Below are 21,066 nucleotides of genomic sequence, written 5' to 3'. Positions count from 1 at the left end.
GATGGTCTCGATCTCCTGACCTTGTGATCCGCCCGTCTCGGCCTCCCAAAGTGCTGGGATTACAGGCTTGAGCCACCGCGCCCGGCCAAAGCCGTCTCCCAGGTTTAAGTGATTCTCCTGCCTCAGCCTCCAAGTAGCTGAGACTACAGGCACACGCCACCACACAAGGCTAATTTTTGTACTTTTAGTAGAGATGGCGTTTCACCACATTGGTCAGGCTGGTCTTGAACTCCTGACCTTGTGATCCACCCACCTCGGCATCCCACAGAGCTGGGATTACAAGCATGAGCCACCACGCCCAGCCTCCATTCCTTTTTATCTACCATTTTCTCCCTCTTACTTTCCATATCTAAACTAATTGAAAAAGTGTTTACTCTTCAACCGGCTATAAGCTGCCATTCAAACTTACCAACCCTTTCGGTAGCTGTAACCAAACCCCTAACGGCCTCCTAATTGTGATATGCTTGAGCTTATGTTTATCCTCTTTGACTTCTTTACAATGGCATTTGACATGGTTGAGCACCCCTCTTTCTTTAAATTCTCTCCTCCCCTGGCATCTATAATACCACTCCTGATTTTTCTATTACCTTTCTTACCACATCTTCATTTTCCTCCTGGGAAACATCTAAAATGCTTTGTACCAGTAGGCACCCCAGTAACTATGGATTATGTGAATAAATGACTGAATGAATGAAATCATTCTCTCAGCAGCATATTCCGCAACAAGCAACTGTGAGAGATTAACTATATTCTTTGCAGAGTTTCCTCTAACATCCTAACCCTGCCTCTCTGCTCTATCTCAAATTTTCAGGCCAAATAGGTTTGCCAAACCAACTGAACTCACCAAAACCACTTATCTCTCCTTTTTGCAGGTCCCTGATCTGAGAATGAGCCTGAACTGTCTCCTTTAGTTGGTCTTCCTGTCTGTGCTCATGTCCACCTTGAGTTTTCTCCACCTTCTCATCTGGGAAGAGAAAAGAAAATGTGGGGTGGGGAGATGAAGAAGACAATCTTTGTAGATAGTAAAGGTCAGTGAAAGAAGAAAGAAGAATCACAGCCTAATAGTCTCAAGTCTTGGGCTGAAAATTCTCAGCCTGCCCATGGTCCCATTCCCTAATTTCCTGGAGCAAGTACTTGAGCCAGGTTTCAAAGTATATCTGACTGTACTTACGAGCTTCCTTCTTCATTTTGCTTAAGGTGAGTCTATTGGATTTCTTCTTAGAGGGTACAGGATCTGGCTGGCCTAGCTTAGACATCCTTATCTCAGGGGCAGCTTCACCTTCCCAATACACTGAAATCTCTTGAGTATGTGGTACCTCCTCTCTGAAAATGAGGTTTTATTTTAATGAAAGGTAAACATAGAGCAATTGCAGAACCTTCTTTTGAAAAAACCCAAGAGTAAAAGGAAGACAGATGAATCCTAAGCTTTCTAAGGTCTCCTGAGGTCATTTCATCCATCTACTTGCCTGTTTTTCCCAACTCAAACAGGTATCTTTCCTAAGCTGAGAGAAATCTATAGAAATATGATAAACGACCAGATAGACAGACAAACGGACAGATAGATAGACTTACTGACCATGATTTACCAAAGTGTAGTCCATTCTGTGTTCAACTTGCCCCACCAAAATAAACTTACCCATTAGCATTATCAGTATCAGTAGCAGAAGCAGTAATTCCTGGCTCCTTGGCTGATTGGGTAGATACTATGGGCTGGGCACAGGAAGTCTCTGCAAAATCAAGGCCAGATCCCATCCCTCCCAAAACAAAATACTATAAGCAGAGAAGTAAAAAAACAAAAAAGCCACTCTATTATTCCCTAACATTTTCTCTGAAGTGTCTTCTCCCTGTCACCTGAAAGAGCCTACCTTTGGCCTTTTGTCATATCATAGAACTTTAAATATTTAAATTTTCAGGAAAAACTGCAAATATGTATCTTTCTGCAAGCCTTTCCAGATTGATTTGCCTTATTCCAGGATGGCCAGGTAATGATAATTTTGTGTACATAAAAAAATTATAGGCCAAGCACAGTGGCTCATGCTTGTAATCCTAGCACTTTGGGAGGCTGAGGTGGGTGGAATGCCAAAGCTCAGGAGTTCAAGACAAGCCTGGGCAACATGGTGAAACCCTGTCTCTACTAAAATACAATAAATTTGCCAGGCATGGTGGCGTGCACCTGTAGTCCCAGCTTCTCCGGAGGCTGAGGCAGGAGAATTTCTTGAACCTGGGAGGCGGAAGTTGCAGTGAGTCAAGATTACACCACTGCACTCCAGCCTGGGCAACAGAGCAAGACTCTGTCTATATATATATATACACACTGCATTTTATATCATTTGTGGCTCAAACTCCTAGGAATAGAAGTATACCTAAGAACGGCTGAAATGTCAGACTGTTCTCTTTAGCCTCACGAATTTACGGAGAAGCCTTCATAGAGGTTTTTTGTGTTTTTTTTTTTTCTTTTGAGACAGAGTCTTGCTCTGTCGCCCACGCTGGAGTGAAGTGGTGCAATCTCGGCTCACTGCAACTTCCGCCTCCCAGGTTCAAGCAATTCTCATGCCTCAGGCTCCTGAGTAGCTGGGACTAGAGGCACACGCCACCACGCCTGGCTAATTTTTATATTTTTAATAGAGACGGGGTTTCACCATGTTGGGCAGGCTGGTCTTGAACTCCTGATCTCAAGTAATCCATCCACCTCGGCCTCCCAAAGTGCTGGGATTACAGGCATGAGCCACCGCACCTGGCCTCCCTCACCGTGTTCTTTATTCTAAAAACTAAATCCCTAACTACACGCAAAATCGGTATTTGAAACTGAAATTTGCAAGGATATGTACCCTAAGTTTTTCAAATCTAGGGAAAACAATTTTATCTTTTCTAAGTAGTTTGTAATTACATAGAAACAAATTTTAACTGCATTTTAAAAATTTAGGGCCAAGCACTGTAGCTCACGTCTACAATCCCAGCACTTTGGGAAGCTGAAATGGGAGAATTGCTTGCAGCCATGAGTTCAAGACCAGCCTGGGCAACATAGCAAGACCTCATCTCTACAAAAAGTAAAAATTAAAACAACAGGCTGGGTGCAGTGGCTTACACATGTAATCCCAGCACTGAGAGGCTAAGGCAGGCAGATCACTTGAGGTCAGGAGTTTGAGACCAGCCTGGTCAGCCTGGTGAAACCCTGCCTCTACTAAAAATACAAAAATTAGCCAGGCGTGGTGGTGGGTGCCAGTAATCCCAGCTACTTGGGAGGCTGAGGCAGGAGAATCACTTGAACCTGGGAGGCAGAGGGTGCAGTGAGCCGAGATCACATCACTGCCCTCCAGCCTGGGTGACAGAACAAGATTCCATCTCAAAAAAAGTAAGAATAAGTAAATAAGTAACAACAAAAATCCCATGGCTTGAAAATTTAGGTAAGACTATATATAAATTCTGAAGTCAATATAATCTACTTTTTCTAAAAATATGTACCCTTTAAGGTAGTTTAGCTATAGTCCTGTTGATAAGTGATGAATTATTTTTAAAATATATTAAAGTCTTATCTAATATTACCTTATTTAGAAGACGGGAGAGGAAGAGAGAAGCTGTCAGACCTAACTGTCCCTCTCAGGTAATAGTCACTCTGCCTAACTGAAACCCTTTTTCTCTTACTACATGCCATACCCAAGCACTCCTGAAGGGACTTCTGCAGCACAATCTGGACAATCTCCTCAAATTCTGCAGGGGTAAGACTTGATTTTTCCTGCAGAGACAAGGGTAGGGGAGGAAAACCACTTATCTTTCCATAGTTTTTCCCCCTGAACAGTCAGGGAAGCCTCCTTTAGATGGATGAGGCAGTAAGTTTACAAGATGGAAGGCATGCAGTCAGCATACCTAAGGAGGCCATGAACTCTATCCCAGTTCTCCTGGGAATAAAGGAGTCAAAGAAAAGAGAAAAGGGTATAATGTCTCTGTCCACTTCTACCCCCACCTCTAACCCACCTCATATATATAATAATTTCCTGCTCAATTCTTCCATCAAAACATTTTTGACCTCTTTGAGAAAAAAAAAAAGAAAAATGGAAGCTCCCAAACAGGAATACAAACCTGAAACTCTAGGGTGAATTTCCTAAACGTGAAAAGACTGTCTAGCCTTAGCCAGGGGCAAGGTATGAGGAGATGTCCTACCAGAGCCCACCAATATGACTGGTACCTTTTCTTTCTTCTCTGCTTGCTTGTTGTTTTGTGCCTTTCTTTTTTTCTCCTGGCCCCTGCTTGGACCATTCTTTGTGGTTGCTTTTTCCTCTTCCTTCTTTAAACTGGCCTTTGGCAGGCTTATGCTGGCCTCTGTCTCTGGGGAACTGATCCCCAGGGTCTCCTCCTTGGGGGAGTTAGGGCTACAAGGTAACAGGCTGTAAGATTTTTGTGCAGGTGGGGCAAAGATTCTCTTTGGTCCCTTTCCACATTCTGAAAGAAATGTGATCATGTGGAATTTATGAAACATACAGTCTAACAGAGATTGCCAAACATTGCCCTTTGACAGGCCGTAACAGAATGATATGGAGAGCTTTTAACAAATTCAGATTCCTGGGTCTCTCACTCCCCAGCCCTGAGATGCTGACGAGGTAGTTTGACGTGAGAGGCCTAGCAATCTTTAATTTTACAAGGCTAGTTGATTCTGATACACTCCCAGATTTGGAAACCACTAAGTCAAAGGTGATAAATATAAGCATGCAGGAAGCTGAATTATCCAAACGTGAAACTGTATAATTTGCTCATTTTTACTTTAGATAAAATGTTATGGAAAATTAGAGCAATTTTTTAAAAACTAGTCAAAATCGCCAGGCGCGGTGGCTCAAGCCTGTAATCCTAGCACTTTGGGAGGCCGAGACGGGCGGATCACAAGGTCAGGAGATCGAGACCATCCTGGCTAACACAGTGAAACCCCGTCTCTACTAAAATACAAAACTAGCCGGGCGAGGTGGCAGGCGCCTGTAGTCCCAGCTACTTGGGAGGCTGAGGCAGGAGAATGGCGTAAACCCGGGAGGCGGAGCTTGCAGTGAGCTGAGATCTGGCCACTGCACTCCAGCCTGGGCGACAGAGCGAGACTCCGCCTCAAAAAAAAAAAAAAAAAAACAAAAAAAAAAAACAAAAAAAAAAAAAAAAAAAAAACTAGTCAAAATCTATAAATTATTCACAGCTCTTATGCCACCTCCTCAATAAAAATTATAATGATCCTCCCAGGTATATCTTTCTTCCGAGCTTCCTTAATACTCTGCACAAAACTGGTGGCATTTACCACATTCAACTTTATAATAGGTATTTAAATGCCTTTTCTCTCCCCAAGTTCATATGTTCCTCGAGCAGGACTGTTTTTAAGTCACATTTATTTCACTCAAAGCATCTTGTTTTGTTTGACCAGAGCAGTAATTTGACCAGAGTGGGCACAGAATATAGGGACCTGAACCAGCCTTTGGTGGAAAGGATGTCCAAAAGGAGAAAAATGAGAGAGACGTACAAAGTGAACCTCCCTCACTCTTGACTCACCTTCTTTATTCTGCAATGTTGTCATCATTCAGCTTAGAAACTACACTTTGTGTGCCTCTGTTAGAAAAAAGAAATTAACTGCTATGACTCTGATTAAACAAGATTTTAAACCTTCTGTCTTCCTGGGTTCAGGAACTCTGTTTCAGACCTCTGAACTATGTTTCTGCATTCTTGACCTCCTCTGTGGTGCCAATTACATGCCCCTGTGGTGCCAGTTACATGCCAGGGAATAATGAGAGTTACTGTTTTAAAGATTGGCAACAATCAGGGCTGGGTATGGTGGCTCACACCTGTAATCCTGGCACTTTAGAAGGCCGTGGCAGGCAGATCGATTCAGCCTGGGAGTTCAAGACCAGCCTGGACAACACGGCAAAACCCTGTTTCCACAAAAAATAAAACAAATTAGCCAGTGTAGTGGCACGGGCTTGTAGTTCCAGCTACTCTGGAGGCTGAGGTGCGAGGATCACTTCAGCCCAGGAGGCAGAGACTGCATTGAGCCAAAATTGTGCCCCTGCACCCCAGCCTGGGTGACAGAGTGAGACCCTGACTCAAAAATTTAAATAACAAATAAATATTAGCAGCAATCCTTAGTGTATTATGTGCCTAGAACCATGTCCAACATAAGGCAGGCAGCAGAAATGGTAGTAGTACCAGAAGTATAGGTAGCAGTAGAGCAGTGATGATAGGGTATGAATAAGAAAAGAGAGTTTTCTTCAGAGGGATAGCCTCATTTCATAAGCCTCTCCTAAACACTTAGACCACACACATAATTTGGTAATTCTCTGACCTCAGAGGTCTCTGTGCATAGAGAAGCCCCACTTTCAACATCATTATAATGTTTATTTTCCCTTTCTTAGATCCTCACTCCAATCAACTTTCCAATGTACTAGATTCTACCAATCTCTAATCATAGCTCAGAAGTATTTGATAACCAGCAGAGGTTCCCAGATAATATCTTCTTCCTTATTCTACCTTACCACCTAATAATGAGAAATTAAATTAGTGCCTTCTTTGATATTCATAGTTCATCTTCAGCAATCTACTCACAGATGTTCCACACGACATGACATCAATGTGTTTCTTTTTCTTTTTTTTTTTTTTTTGAGAAGGAATTTTGCTCTTGTTGCCCAGGCTGGAGTACAATGGCACGATCTCAGCTCACCGCAAGCTCTGCCTCCCAGGTTCAAGCGATTCTCCTGCCTCAGCCTCCCGAGTAGCTGGGATTACAGGTATACGACACCACTCCCCGCTAATTTTGTATTTTTAGTAGAGGCGGGGCTTCTCCATATTGGTCAGGCTGGTTTTGAACTCCCCACCTCAGGTGATCTGCCCGCCTCAGCCTCCCAAAGTGCTGGGATTACAGGTGTGAGCCACTCCACACAGCCTGACATCAATGTATTTCTTGATTACTACTGACATTGTGACTAATGGTAATTGCTAACACTGAGCACTGACTATATTCTTTACCCTTTATGTAGCATTCCATTTAATTCTCACAACAGATCTATGAGATGGGTAACATTTTCACTTGGGGAAATTCAGGCTTACAGGGATTTAAAGATACTAAGTCACTGATAAGTAGTAAAATCAGGATTAGAACCTGTCTGATTTCAAAGTTTGTGCTAATAACTGCTACGTGACATCCTAACAGTCTAATTCAGTGCTTCACCACCATTTTGCCATCACAGCACACACAGAAAACATACATTAATAGCATATACTAAAACACATAGAAAATGACATTTCCAGGTACTCTGGGGGTAAAAGGACCAGGCTGCTCACAGCCACAGACAACTGAAGAGTCACACCAAAGGCTGAAGAAGAAATTAGTACCTACATAGCTACAAGCTATTCGTGACCCACCAGTGTGCCAAGACTCATCTGGGGACATTCCAATATTTTTATTTTCCAATTTATACTTTCCCACTACTGATACTATTTCCACACAGCTTTATTTTCACTTTTTCTTTCCAACCTTTTTTACGTTCCAACCCTTATTTTACGTTCAAGGGGTACACGTGCAGGTTTGTTACATGGGTAAACTGCATGTCATGGGATTTAGTGTACAGATAATTTTGTTTCACAAGTAATGAGTATAGTACCCAATAGGTAGTTTTTCAGTTCTCACACTCCTCCCACTTTCCACCCTCAAGTAGGCTCCAGTGTCTATTGTTCTCTTCTTTGTGTCCATGTGTATGTAATGTTGAGCTCCTACTTTATAAGTGAGAATATACAGTATTTGGTTTTCTGTTCCTGTGTTAATTCACTTAGGATAACGGCCTCCAGCTCCATCCATGTTGCTGCAAAGGACATGATCTTGTTCTTTTATATGACTTCGTAGTATTCTGTGTCCCACCCAGCTTTCTGAAGAAAACTGTCTTTTATTTTATTAACTTTAACTTCTTATAGCCCTTTACCCAGTTTTCTTTAGGCTTAAGGGATATATGTTATTCTTACTTTTATAACCATTATAAAAAGCATTCTAGCTCTGGGAAGACCTTTAGGGATCATAAAGCCCCAACTCCCCTTTCTACAGATGGAAAAAAACATGCTAACAGAGGTTAAGTGATTTGCCCAAAGACGCAGTGTTAATATATTGTTGAGCTTAGATGAACCTAGGACTTTTGCCTCTCAATTCTAATATGTCTATTCTACTCAGTGATCTTGTTTCTGACTGTAGGTTTTGAGCAGTTTGAAAGCCCTACAACTGAAACTCATTGTTCTAAATCTGTGATCCCCCACTATAAAGAGATCCAAAAGCAGCATAAAATGGATCATCTGGTTCACATACACTTCCCTTTAAAGGATCAGAAAATTTTAAGACCTTAAATGGCCAAACTTGTTCAAGGTGTAGGGTTCCTCTCTCTAGATCATAAGATAAACTTAAAGGGTACTGAGATTTTGACAGTGTGGCCACAGCATGGCTAACTGTGAATACCGTTTAACAATTTTCTCTTCCTTTCACTTCTATAAATGTGAATAATTCAGACGTGCTGTTCTAAAGCAACTACGTTTCCTTTATATTAAAGAGCACATTTTCGCCGGGCGCGGTGGCTCAAGCCTGTAATCCCAGCACTTTGGGAGGCCGAGACGGGCGGATCACGAGGTCAGGAGATCGAGACCATCCCAGCTAATGCGGTGAAACCCCGTCTCTACTAAAAAATACAAAGAACTAGCCGGGCGAGGTGGCCGGCGCCTGTAGTCCTAGCTACTCCGGAGGCTGAGGCAGGAGAATGGCGTAAACCCGGGAGGCGGAGCTTGCAGTGAGCTGAGATCCGGCCACTGCACTCCAGCCCGGGCGACAGAGCGAGACTCCGTCTCAAAAAAAAAGCACATTTTCTTGCTGTTTCCATTTTAACTCATCATGATCAATCCCAAAATATATTTACTCCAGAAAAAAAGGCAAGTTGGAATTTTGGGGAGAAACACTCAAGCAAATTAATCTCCTTTATTATAATCCTAAATAGAGGTAATGACTGGATAAAATTGGCTGGGCATGGTGGCTGACGCCTGTAATCCCAGCACTTTGGGAGGCCGAAGCGAGTGGATCACCTGAGGTCAGGAGTTCGACACTAGCCTGGTCAACATGGCAAAACCCCATCTCTACTAAAAATACAAAAAATTAGCCGGGCGTGGTGGCGGGCGCCTGTAATCCCAGCTCATCGGGAGGCTGAGGCAGGAAAATTGCTTGCACCCAGGAGGCAGAGGTTGCAGTGAGCCAAGATTGCGCCATTGCACTCCAGCCTGGGCAACAAGAGCAAAACTCCATCTCAAAAAAAAAGAAAAAAAGACTGGATAAAATTAGGCTGTAAAAAGAATACTAATTTGATCACAAATGACAAATATATCTTTCTCAGACTTTAAAATTCCAAAAAAGATCACAAGAAGTCTCAGTCTAAGTTACAAGGGCTATGCTAAGTGAGAAAAGCAGAGTGAAAATCAGTGTGTTTCAGATGACAATATTTAGTTGTAAAAACATATGTCTAGTATAATAGAGAAAATCATAAATTTTCTCTGGAAGAGAAAAAAAATGGATCAAAATGCCTCTGGGGAGTAGAACTGGGTAGATGAGAGTGAAAGGAAGCTTTTGGTATACTCCCTCGTGTATCTTTGGCATTTTAAAACACGCAAATGTTACCACTTCAAAAGTATTTTAAATATATATATATATATTTTTTTTTTTTTTGAGAAACAAGTCTTGCTCTGTCACCAGGCTGGAGTGCAGTGGCACGATCTTCGCTCACTGAAACCTCTACCTCCAGGGTTCAAGTGACTCTCCTGCCTCAGCCTCCCGAGTAGCTGGGATTTCAGGAGTGTGCCACCACCCCAGCTAATTTTGTATTTTAGTAGAGACAGGGTTTCACCATGCTGGCCAGGATGGTCTCAATCTCCTGATCTCGTGATCCACCTGCCTCGGCCTCCCAAAATGCTGGGATTACAGGCGTGAGGCACAGTGCCCAGCCTAAATTCTTTAAGTAAAATTAAAAGAGAGTATTTTGACTAATCTAAAAATACAAAACATTTCCAGTATTTAGGTTCAAATCCTTATCTAAACCTGTAAAGATCTTCCTAGGCCAAAGTATGTTTCTGGAGCCCCAACCAACGAGATAGAATTGTGGTTCACTGTTGAGCTAGTAAGATGTAATAAATCTATAAACAGTGATAAATAGTATCACATAATATGTATAATTTGTGCATGTGAGGAACACTGCTTTCAAACAAAAGCTCTAACCTGATCAATAAAGAAGGGAAGGCCAGGAAGTCACTTTCTGAGAACTCAGGTTGCCCCTCCTCTGTTTCAGGTGAATTAACTTCTTTCACAATAACAAATACTGAAAGCTGGTTCAGAGAGAGAGGAAAAAAAATATAGACAGTTAATAAATATATAAAATACCACTAACTTTCTTCTGTACAGCTACTAAATGCCTAGAGGCTGTAGACTCAGGAATAAAATTTGAGGTTTTAATTTCTCTTTTCTTACCTTAGATGAAGAGGGGCAGGATGTGGGGTTGAGGGAAAGGCTTTAATAAGAGGGGCAAAGGCTTTAAATAAGAATGTAAAAGAACCGCCGGGCGCGGTGGCTCAAGCCTGTAATCCCAGCACTTTGGGAGGCTGAGACGGGCGGATCACGAGGTCAGGAGATCGAGACCATCCTGGCTAACACGGTGAAACCCCGTCTCTACTAAAAAATACAAAAAACTAGCCGGGCGAGGTGGCGGGCGCCTGTAGTCCCAGCTACTCCGGAGGCTGAGGCAGGAGAATGGCGTAAACCCGGGAGGCGAAGCTTGCAGTGAGCTGAGATCCGGCCACTGCACTCCAGCCTGGGCGACAGAGCCAGACTCAGGGTCAAAAAAAAAAAAAAAAAAAAAAAGAATGTAAAAGAACCAGTACAGTTGCAGAAACCATATTCCCATCACTCAACATACGAAAGGAGGGAAAAAGAACTTAGAAATAATAAAGGGAACCAAGGGAAAGTGAATGAGGATCTCAAAAGTTTTATTTCGCTTAGAACATTAAAAATCATCACATAAATTTTGAGATGAAATCATCTAACTCAGCAGTTCTAAGTATGGTCCCAGAATCCTTGGGGTCCTCTCCCTTTTCCAACTACCTATCTGTATTAAGCTTGATTTTCTCATGTACTTTTACAAAACAAGATATCCCAACAGACTAAATGCAGAAACTGATGAGAACCCAGTTGTTTTCTATTAAGCCAGACATGAAAGAGATCTGTAAAATGTAAAACACCACCATTCTTCATGATAAATTTTATTTTGTTTAGGAAAATGTATTTTCATAAAACCTGTTTAGGTTAACATATTATTTCTAATCAAACTTTAAATGTTTCTCAATTTTAATTTCTAATATGTTTATATCAACAGACACAAACCAAATAAACGCTCTTTGGAGTTCTCCATAATTTAAGAGTATAAAAGGGTTCTCAGACCAAAAAGTTTGAGAACTGACCTAGTGAAATAACTTCTCAGTCTTGCCAATTTTTAAAAAATAAACGGTAATTCTCTCTCCCTACACACCATTCAGAATGTGTTCCCACACTTCCTCCTCCTAACCATCCAATCATTCCCTTCTTTACCTTGTTCCTCAAATCCTTGGTCTAAGAGAAGTAAACCCTTCAGCATTGTCATCTAATCCAGACTCCCTGAGTCTCAAAAAAGTGGTAAAGAGTATATTTCAGCCGGGCGCAGTGGCTCACGCCTGTAATTCCAGCACTTTGGGAGGCCAAGGTGGTCGGATCACCTGAGGTCAGGAGTTCAAGACCAGCCTGACCAACATGGTGAAGCCCCGTCTCCACTAAAATACAAAAATTAGCCGGGTGTGGTGGCAGGCACCTGTAATCTCAGCTAATCGGCAGGCTGAAGGAGGAGAATCACTTGAACCCAGGAAGTGGAGGCTGCAGTGAGCCAAGATCGTGCTATTTGCACTCCAGCCTGGGCAAAATGAGCGAGACTCCATCTCAAAAAAAAAAAAAAAAAAGGTGTATTTCAAATCTTTCTTAAGCCAGAGTCTGATCTTCCTTTTTGCGTTAATAACAGTATGTGGACTCCCGCTTATTTTCGTGCATCAATTAACTAACAGCAGTTTCCTTCCTTCTTTCCTTTTTCCCTTCCTCCCTCTTCCCTCCCTCTCTTCCTTCTTCCCTCCTTTCTGTCTCCCTTTGTCCCTCCATCCCTTCCTCTCTCTCCCTCCCCCTCCTTCCTCCTTGTCTCCTTCCTACCCCTTCTCCCCCTCTCTCCTTCCTCCCTCTCCCGCTTCCCTCTCTCCCTCCCCCTCCTTCCTTCCTTGTCCTCCTCCCGTCCTCCCTCCCTCTTTCCTCCTTCCCTCCCTTCCTCCTTCCCTCCTCTCCCTCTTCCCTCCCTTCCTCCTCCTTTCCTCCCTCCTCTTCCTCCCTCCCTCCTTCCCTCTTCCTCCCCTTCTCCTTTCTCCCCCTCCTCCTTCCCCCTTCCCTCTCCCTCCTCCTTCCCCTTCCCTCTCCCTCCTCCTTCCCCTTCCCTCCTCCCTCCTCCTTCCCCTTCCCTCTCTTTCCTCCCCCTCTCCTTCCTACCCCCCCCTTTCCTGGCTTCCCTCCACCGTTCCCCACCTCCCCTCCTTCCTCCGTCCTTCCTCTCCTCCCCCATCCTTCCCTCTCCCTCCTCCACTCCCCTTTTCCCTCCTCCTCCCCCCTTTTCCTCCCCTTCCCTCTTCCTCTCTCTTCTCCTCTCCCTCTTCCTTCCTCCCCCTTCCCTCCCTTGCTTGCTTCCTTCATGGTTTTGCACAAGCTCAGCAAGCCTGATTTCAAACATTTACAAGAAGAAGGGCAGGTGGATCACCCTGAACGTCAGGATTCAAGATCAGCCTAGCCAATACGTGAAACGGCGTCTCTTACTAAAATACAGAAAAATTAGCCAGGCACGGTGGGGCGTGCCTGTAAATCCCAAATTTTGGGAGCCAAGACGGGCGGATCACCTGAGGTCAGGAGTTCGAGACCAGCCTGGCCAACATGGAGAAACTCTATCCATCTACTAAATACAAAATTAGCGGGCGTGGTGGTGGGCGCCTGTAACCCCAGCTCTCAGGAGGCTGAGGCAGGAGAATCAGCTTGAACCCTCAGGCGGAGGGTTGTAGTGAGCGGAAGATTGCGCCCACTGCACTCCAGCCTAGGGCCGACAGAGCAAGACTGTCCTTTTAAGGCTATACGTGAAACCTGTCTCTACTTAAAAATACAAAAAACTAGCCGGGCGACGAGGCGGCGCCTGTAGTCCCAGCTAACTCGGGAGGCTGAGGCAGGAGAAGCGTAAACCCGGGAGGCGGAGCTTGGCAGTAGAGCTGAGATCTCGGCCACTGCAACTCCAGCTGGTGGCAGAGCAAGATCCCGTCTCAAAAAAAATAATAATAAATAATAATAATAATAATCAATAATAATAATATAATAATAAAAAATAAAAGATAATTTTAAAAAAGCCCCAATCCCAAATGCACCTTGCAATCCAAAGGGAAGAAGAAGTTTTGGGGAGAAGTTCTTCCCATTTCAGGGGCGCTCCCATTTTCCTCTTCCCTCACCCCTTATTCTTTCTCAGGGATAGGGGTTCAGTTCGGAGGTTTCCCTGAGCCACACGTCCTCGCCTCTCCCCTAAAACGGTGGCGTCCCCTTCTCTCTTTCCCATTCCTTCCCTTCCTCCCACCATGAGGGAATCTCCCCTCCACTCCCACTCCCGCCAAGGCACCGTGATCCTCATTCTCACTCATATTGTCGGTGCCCGCCAGGAGGCTGGGCTATTTTTGTCTGTTTCTTGGGAGCGACAGATTCTGAGGAAAAAGGGCCAAGAGCTGGTTGTCGCCCTGAGAAAGTTTCTCCTCAGGCAACGGGTGCCAGGACTGGCGGCGCCTAGCACCTTCACCTACAACCAGAAACTAGCCGGCTACCTTCAGGAACAAGGAGGACCTAAAGGCGAGGTGCAGAACCAGCTGGCGCAGCGACTCCGCAAGCCTCTCACACCTGCACCCAGGTTTCCCGCCACCAAGAAAAGACACGAGGACGCCCTGCACGCTAACTCCACCCCCCGGCGGCGCGCTCGCGGAGTCTGAGGCGCATGCGCAACTGGAAACAGCATCTGCGTTTCCGCGGCTGAGGTAATTCCGCCATCTTTCACCCCGAACGTCCCGGGAAAACTACAAATCCCAGAATCCTCTTTGGTGTCACATATTTTTAGGCGGCGGCCTCAGCGCCTGATTGTTCTTGAAGGACATCTTACTAACTTTTCTCTGTTTCAGACTGCCTTTTCCTCCCTCTTTCCGTTCCCTGATTCCTCCTCTTCCTGCTGGTCTCCTTCACGCCCTCACTTTAGGATTTTATTTGAGACTTTCCGGGACCCCACTGTCACCCCTGTCACCCGCTCCTCGGCCCAGCACTCCGCTGGCAGGAAGACCGGGCGGCGAATCTCCCCGGGAAAACGGCGCAGATCCGCTTCTTCCTCATTGGCCGAAGCGGGGGGCCCAGCGCGGACCGAACCCCCGTCCCCGCCCACACTCTCTGGTATATAAGTCGGCGCGGAGCCGCGGCGGGCGTTTGGGGGAGGTCCGTGAGCTGTGGGGCCAGTGAGCGGGCGTCGGGAATGGGCGGAGGCGTTGGGGTCCGGGCCGTGGGTGTGGAGGCGGAGAGGAAGGCGTGGTGTGGCGTCTCCAGGTGATTGCGATTGGGGGAAGGCAGAGGAACCAGAGAACGACTCAGCCGTTTCGGGGGAAGAGGAAGTTAGACAACACCGGCTGTTTTAGTGCTTTTTCTTTTTCCCCAATTCAGCAGAGAATATTTTCGAGGGGGGTGAGTTATAATGACCTATCGCGTTTTACTGAGCCCAGTTCCACTCCTGCCCTTCCTCGGCTTTGTAGGGTCTCTCTGCTCCTTCGGAAGCGCTTCTAAGAAGATGGGCAGAGGGGGGAGGTGTGCTACCAACAGCTCATGAATAATTCATGAGCGCCGCCCTTCGTCGGGAAGCCCCGCCCCTTCGGGCCGCGCTGACGCACGCTGCGTTTACCAAACTTAAGGAAGCGACGTCACAGGCCCTACCCCTAAGACGGGAGGCGGGGCGCCACCTTCAGCACGTGCTGCCTCTACCCGCGCAAGCCCAAAAGGGTGTGCGCAGGCGCTGCCCACTAGGGGGAGGAAGGAGGCGGGGTGGGGAGGTTGTTGGATTTAGAGCCGGGTGGAGACGGCTGAGACTCATTCCTCAGGAACAAGGGTCGGGTGTCAAGGAGACCTTTTCACACCAGCTCCCGTCCCCCGCCTACGGTGGGTGGGATCGCGCGGCAGAGACAAAGGAGATCAGTAGGGCCAGACATAGCTGCGCAGGGAAGTAGGGTGTCAGTTTGGGGTGGTGGGCTTTTGCGGGGTCTGTGGGGGGGGGTTATATTTAAACTCCCAGAGCCGTTAAGTTGGTTCGTACTCCAATGCGCGCGCAACCAGGGTGGTGGCGGAGTGCGCATGCGTGGTCCCGGGGCGAAGGGAACGCGCGCTTGCCGTGCGCGCTCGCGGCCGGGTGGTAGTGGCGGAGGAGAAAGGGGTCGGCGCACGCGCGGTTGAGTGCTCGAGTAGTTCGGGTCTCGCGGGCGAGTGGGGCGCACTTCGCGGGGAGGCGCTGGGGCGCGAGACTAGGCGAGAAGAGCAAAGCTGCGCGCGCACTCGGGAAAGGGGGGGAAGGGAGCAGGGTCCAGGCAGGGGGGTTAAGCCCCCTGATCCCCTTCGTTACCCCCACTGGGACGGAATAAGGGGAGGAAATGATCGAGATGGCGGCGGAGAAGGAGCCGTTTCTGGTGCCGGCCCCGCCGCCGCCGCTCAAAGATGAGTCGGGCGGAGGGGGCGGCCCCACTGTGCCACCGCACCAAGAGGCCGCCTCTGGGGAGCTCTGCGGCGGGACGGAGCGTGGTCCGGGTCCTTGCGCGCCGTCTGCGGGGTCCCCGGCCGCTGGGGTCGGTCGAGAGAGCCTCGGGGCCGTGGCCACCCCCCCCGGTGGTCCCCAGGCGCAGCAGCACCGAGGAGGTGGCCCCCAGGCGCAGTCGCAAGGGGAGGCCCGCCTGTCGGATCCCCCGGGGCGAGCCGCTCCCCCGGACGTGGGGGAGGAGCGCCGGGGAGGGGGCGGGACAGAGCTGGGTCCCCCTGCTCCTCCTCGACCCCGCAATGGCTATCAGCCCCACCGGCCACCTGGGGGGGGCGGGGGCAAGAGGAGAAATAGCTGTAATGTAGGGGGAGGCGGGGGAGGCTTCAAACATCCGGCCTTCAAGAGGCGCAGGCGGGTGAATTCGGACTGTGACTCTGTGTTACCCTCCAACTTCCTCCTGGGGGGCAATATCTTTGATCCCCTGAACCTGAATAGCCTCCTGGATGAGGAAGTGAGCCGCGCCCTCAACGCGGAGACCCCTAAGTCATCCCCCCTTCCGGCCAAAGGGCGAGATCCAGTGGAGATCCTCATCCCCAAAGATATTACTGACCCGCTCAGTCTCAATACTTGCACTGATGAGGGCCATGTAGTTCTTGCTTCGCCACTCAAGACTGGTCGGAAGCGGCATAGACACCGGGGACAGCACCACCAGCAGCAGCAGGCAGCCGGAGGGAGTGAGAGCCACCCCGTGCTGCCCACAGCCCCTCTCACCCTCTCACTCCACGGGGAGGGCGCCTCACAGCAGCCGCGGCACAGAGGCCAGAACCGGGATGCCCCCCAACCCTATGAACTCAACACAGCCATCAACTGCAGGGATGAAGTGGTGTCTCCGCTTCCATCTGCTCTACAGGGTCCCTCAGGCTCCCTATCAGCCCCTCCAGCTGCCTCAGTTACCTCTGCACCCCCATCTTCCTCCTCCCGACATCGCAAACGTCGCAGGACTTCCAGCAAGTCGGAGGCAGGGGCTAGGGGTGGAGGCCAGGGTTCCAAGGAAAAGGGCCGAGGGAGTTGGGGAGGCCGCCACCACCACCACCACCCACTGCCTGCAACAGGCTTCAAAAAACAACAGCGCAAGTTCCAGTATGGGAATTACTGCAAATACTATGGGTACCGCAATCCTTCCTGTGAGGATGGGCGCCTTCGGGTGTTGAAGCCTGAGTGGTTTCGGGGCCGGGACGTCCTAGATCTGGGCTGCAATGTGGGCCATCTGACCCTGAGCATTGCCTGCAAGTGGGGCCCGTCCCGCATGGTGGGCCTGGATATAGATTCCCGGCTCATCCATTCTGCCCGTCAGAACATCCGACACTACCTTTCTGAGGAACTGCGTCTCCCACCCCAGACTTTGGAGGGGGACCTGGCGACAGAGGGTGAGGAAGGGACCACCACCACCGTTCGAAAGAGGAGCTGCTTCCCAGCCTCGCTGACTGCCAGCCGGGGTCCCATCGCTGCCCCCCAAGTGCCCTTGGATGGAGCGGACACATCAGTCTTCCCCAACAATGTTGTCTTCGTCACGGTAAGAGGGTCCAGAGGCTCTTGGAATAGGGGTCAGGTGTGAAGATGAGATTAAACGGGAATGTGGCAGGGAAGGTTATGACCCAGATACTCAAAAGAGGGGTCTGGGTTGGCAAGTGAGAGTCTCTGCTGGGCATCTCTCCTCTCTTATAACCTGGAAAGGTGGAGTCTCTATCTTGGGGCATTGACCCTGGNTTTTTTTTTTTTTTTTTTTTTGCAGTGCTCTGGGCTTGACCTATAATCTACACTGGTCCACCTTCCCTTCCCTTGAAGGCTGCTGCTCACTAGGGAATTCCATCCAGGTGGAACTTGGTTGAACTTGGTCCTCAGATTGACTGAAGGAGCCTGAGAATGGGGGTCGGGCATGGAATGTCTTCTAGGGAGGAGATTAGGGTAGCAGCAGACTAATAGTGGCATTTCTGCCCTTTGATAGCCACCTTGCTTCCATCAGCGGCTTTTGTTTTTCTAGACAGTTTGTTGAAGAGTGTCAGGAACCCCAGGGACTTGGCTGTAGATCCTCTCCACATTTACCCTAGATAGTGGGAGAGGGAAGAACCAGAAACTCCTCTGCAGAGAGAAGAGCGCCATGCCCAGCGGAGTCCCCTGACCCCACACAGCTCCCCAGAGAACTCTCCAGTTAGGCCGCCTGCTGGGATCTTTGGCATTGTGTTGGGTTAAGCCTTGAAGAATGGTCTTTTTAGAGGGTTGTGATGAGCTTATCTTCTAGAAAAGGCTTCCTAAAGGATGTGGCTCTTCATTTCTCTCAGAGAAAGGAAAGAATAGGCGTGAAACTTTGCCAGCCCCAACTGCAGGGAAGGAACCACAGGTCTGCCTTTGAAACCTGGGTTGGTTACCCTTGCAAAACCTGCAGTCACTCCACTTAATGTCTGTGGGTGAGAATAAGCACAGGATATGGTCCTGGGACCCCCAGCTTTAGAAGACCTCATGGATAATTTGCAACATTTAAAATTACTCCGGCTCCCTCAACATTTTTGGCTTACCATCAGTAGGAAGAAGCAGAGGCAGGAAGGTGTAGAGGAGAAAACAAAACTCAAAGAGGGCAGGCACCTTTTGGGAGTTAGTCTGAGAAGAACGTGGCCACAGGCTAAAGTGAGGCCGCAGGACTGTGTTGGCCTCAGAGCAGGTTGCCTGGGAGTAGGGGTTCTTCCATTCCCTCTGTTGACCTCACTGCCTGCTGGTACTTGCCCTCAGGGTAATTATGTGCTGGATCGAGATGACCTGGTGGAGGCCCAAACACCTGAGTATGATGTGGTGCTCTGCCTCAGCCTCACCAAGTGGGTGCATCTGAACTGGGGAGACGAGGGCCTGAAGCGCATGTTTCGCCGGATCTACCGGCACCTACGCCCTGGAGGCATCCTGGTCCTAGAGCCCCAACCCTGGTCGTCATATGGCAAGAGAAAGACCCTTACGGTGAGTTGGGTGTGGAGGGAATCCTTCCTTTGGTTGAGGCAAGAAAAGACCCCGAGGTGGGCATCGCCCTTGGCCAGGGGAGGTGGCAGTGTGCTGAAGTGTGGTCCCTTACCTCTCTCCTTAGGAAACAATCTACAAGAACTACTACCGAATCCAACTGAAGCCAGAGCAGTTTAGTTCCTACCTGACATCCCCAGACGTGGGCTTCTCCAGCTATGAGCTTGTGGCCACACCCCACAACACCTCTAAAGGTAAGGCGGGTTTATTTTGTCAGGGAGGCCGGTCCTGGCTGAAAGAGTGCAGACCCCCATGGGGATTCTTGAGGTGCTGCCAACCCCTTCTGATCACTCTCCCCTCAGGCTTCCAGCGTCCTGTGTACCTGTTCCACAAGGCCCGATCCCCCAGCCACTAAGTGGCCCCCTGAACAGAAAGCGTGAAGAGGATGCCCTCGCTGCTCCTAAGGACCTGAGGGAAGAGGAAAGTGTCCCAGGGTCTTTCCTTTCTGACTCCAAAAATAGTTTCCTTTCTTGGATCTGCAAAGAAAGCTTTTCTTCCGTCGCTGCCTCAGCCTCCTCCCTACGCCTCTGGCACCTGTGCAGCAAGGCTGGCTGTGCTGGAGTCACCATCATCTTCCTCTCCCCCAGCCTCCCAGGCTGGATGGCATGGACTGTTTGCTGACCTCTGTTTTCTTAGGGCATGGGAGGTGGGAGGATATCAAATTCTCTAGCCCTTTCCTCCTATTCTCCCAAGGAGAGAGATTCCCATTTCTCCTCGGCTGTTGTCCCTGGCTGCATTTCAGTGGACCATGGATAGATGGACTGAGGGTTCAAGGGGAAAGCCTGGCAGGGAGGCACACAGGTACTGTGAAAATCCTTCCCTCCGTCCTCCCCCAGTGGGAGAGGGGGTTGGGTTTTGAATGTGAGAACAGCACAATAAACTTGATGTCTAGGGCAGTGGCCCCCACACCTGTGTTGGGTACTTTCTAGCTAGTGGGGGATGGGTGGTGCCTCCCACCAGAACTTGTGTTGTTTCTCTCTACTGTTTCAAGGAAGACAAGTTTTTCAGTGGTTGGGTTGCTGGTTGAACACTAGTCAAATCCACACGCAAGTACACAGAAGCCTAGTCAGGAAAAGGTAATGCAAATTTTGGTGTGGAACTTGGAGTCTGCCTTCCCTTCCCAGAAAAACCCTGTAGGGGCTTCGGGCAGAAGGCTAAATTTTTGGGTTTTGTTTTTCTGAGATGGAGATTCGTTCTGTCATCAGGCTGGAGAGCAGTGGTGTGATCTCAGCTTACTGCAACCTCCACCTCCCTGGTTCAAGTAATTCTCCTGCCTCAGCTTCCCAAGTAGCTAGGATTATAGGCACACACCACCATGCCCGGCTAATTTTTTGTATTTTTAGTAGACACGGGGTTTCACCATGTTGACTAGTCTGGTCTCAAACTCCTGACCTCAGGTGATCCACCCGCCTCAGCCTCCCAAAGTGCTGGGATAACAGGCGCGAGCCACCGCACCCAGCCAGAAGGCTAACTTGTAAAGAGTTGGCGGTGGAGGCAGGCAAAAGTGCTTTGGATCAAATGCTCAGGGACAGACCAGCACCTTTTTTGTGCTGTGGAATCAGACTTATAGGCAATTAACAACATGAAGCTCTTCGGGGGCTTGTTAGGTGTTACTGGAACTTCAAACATACTAAGTATTCAGGTCAGGTGTAAACAGGATGGGCAAGGCTCTTCAAGGTAAAAAGCAAGGAGATAATTTCAGTAACAGTGCAAACAGCTGGCTTGCAAGCTCCTTGAGACAGGTAATCAGGGAAGGCCTCTGTGAAGTGTGATAGGCTGGGCCCTGCATTTTGGGAGATCAGAGTAAGTGATGAGGCCGGGCGCGGTGGCTCACGCCTGTAATCCCAACACTTTGGGAGGCCGAGGCGGGCGGATCACCTGAGGTCGTGAGTTCGAGACCAGCCTGACCAACATGGAGAAACCCCCGTCTCTACTAAAAATACAAAATTAGCTGGGCATGGTGGCACATGCCTATAATCCAAGCTACTAGGGAGGCTGAGGCAGAATTGCTTGCACCTGGGACGTGGAGGTTGCGGTGAGCCGAGATCGTGCCATCCATTGCACTCCAGCCTGGGCAACAAGAGTGAAACTCCGCCTCAAAAAAAAAAAAAAGTGGGCC

General features: G+C 48.4%; 2 protein-coding genes across 9 annotated transcripts in view; one reads left to right on the top strand and one right to left on the bottom strand.

The window, feature by feature from the left end:
- Nucleotides 1-14,342, bottom strand: part of ZCWPW1 (zinc finger CW-type and PWWP domain containing 1) — a 56,587-nt gene extending 42,245 nt beyond the window's left edge. The window contains exons 1-9 of one of the 8 annotated variants that reach the window (XM_017886031.1): nucleotides 13,939-14,152; nucleotides 11,612-11,683; nucleotides 10,250-10,356; nucleotides 5,518-5,574; nucleotides 4,184-4,437; nucleotides 3,655-3,733; nucleotides 1,637-1,754; nucleotides 1,172-1,323; nucleotides 845-964 (exon numbers count right to left, since the gene is read on the bottom strand). In XM_017886031.1, coding sequence (XP_017741520.1) covers nucleotides 845-964; nucleotides 1,172-1,323; nucleotides 1,637-1,754; nucleotides 3,655-3,733; nucleotides 4,184-4,437; nucleotides 5,518-5,545 — 751 coding nt within the window. In that variant the 5' untranslated portion in view covers nucleotides 5,546-5,574; nucleotides 10,250-10,356; nucleotides 11,612-11,683; nucleotides 13,939-14,152. Of the gene's footprint in view, nucleotides 1-844; nucleotides 965-1,171; nucleotides 1,324-1,636; nucleotides 1,755-3,654; nucleotides 3,734-4,183; nucleotides 4,438-5,517; nucleotides 5,575-10,249; nucleotides 10,357-11,611; nucleotides 11,748-13,938; nucleotides 14,174-14,271 lie in introns of those variants that run through there. The other 7 variants (XM_017886032.1, XM_017886036.1, XM_017886035.1 and 4 more) reach the window with 7 other exon arrangements.
- Nucleotides 14,343-14,462: 120 nt separating this feature from the next.
- Nucleotides 14,463-19,855, top strand: MEPCE (methylphosphate capping enzyme). Its single transcript, XM_017886029.1, has 4 exons — nucleotides 14,463-17,460; nucleotides 18,672-18,890; nucleotides 19,015-19,141; nucleotides 19,250-19,855. Exons 1-4 carry the CDS (start codon nucleotides 15,787-15,789, stop codon nucleotides 19,300-19,302), a joined length of 2,073 nt encoding a protein of 690 aa, XP_017741518.1. The 5' UTR covers nucleotides 14,463-15,786; the 3' UTR covers nucleotides 19,303-19,855.
- The last annotated feature ends 1,211 nt before the right edge of the window (nucleotides 19,856-21,066 follow it).

The sequence above is a fragment of the Rhinopithecus bieti genome, unplaced genomic scaffold (assembly GCF_001698545.2).
Source record: "Rhinopithecus bieti isolate Rb0 unplaced genomic scaffold, ASM169854v2 scaffold_14454, whole genome shotgun sequence".
Classification (NCBI taxonomy): Eukaryota; Metazoa; Chordata; class Mammalia; order Primates; family Cercopithecidae; genus Rhinopithecus; species Rhinopithecus bieti.
This window is presented reverse-complemented; position numbering and strand designations above follow the sequence as displayed.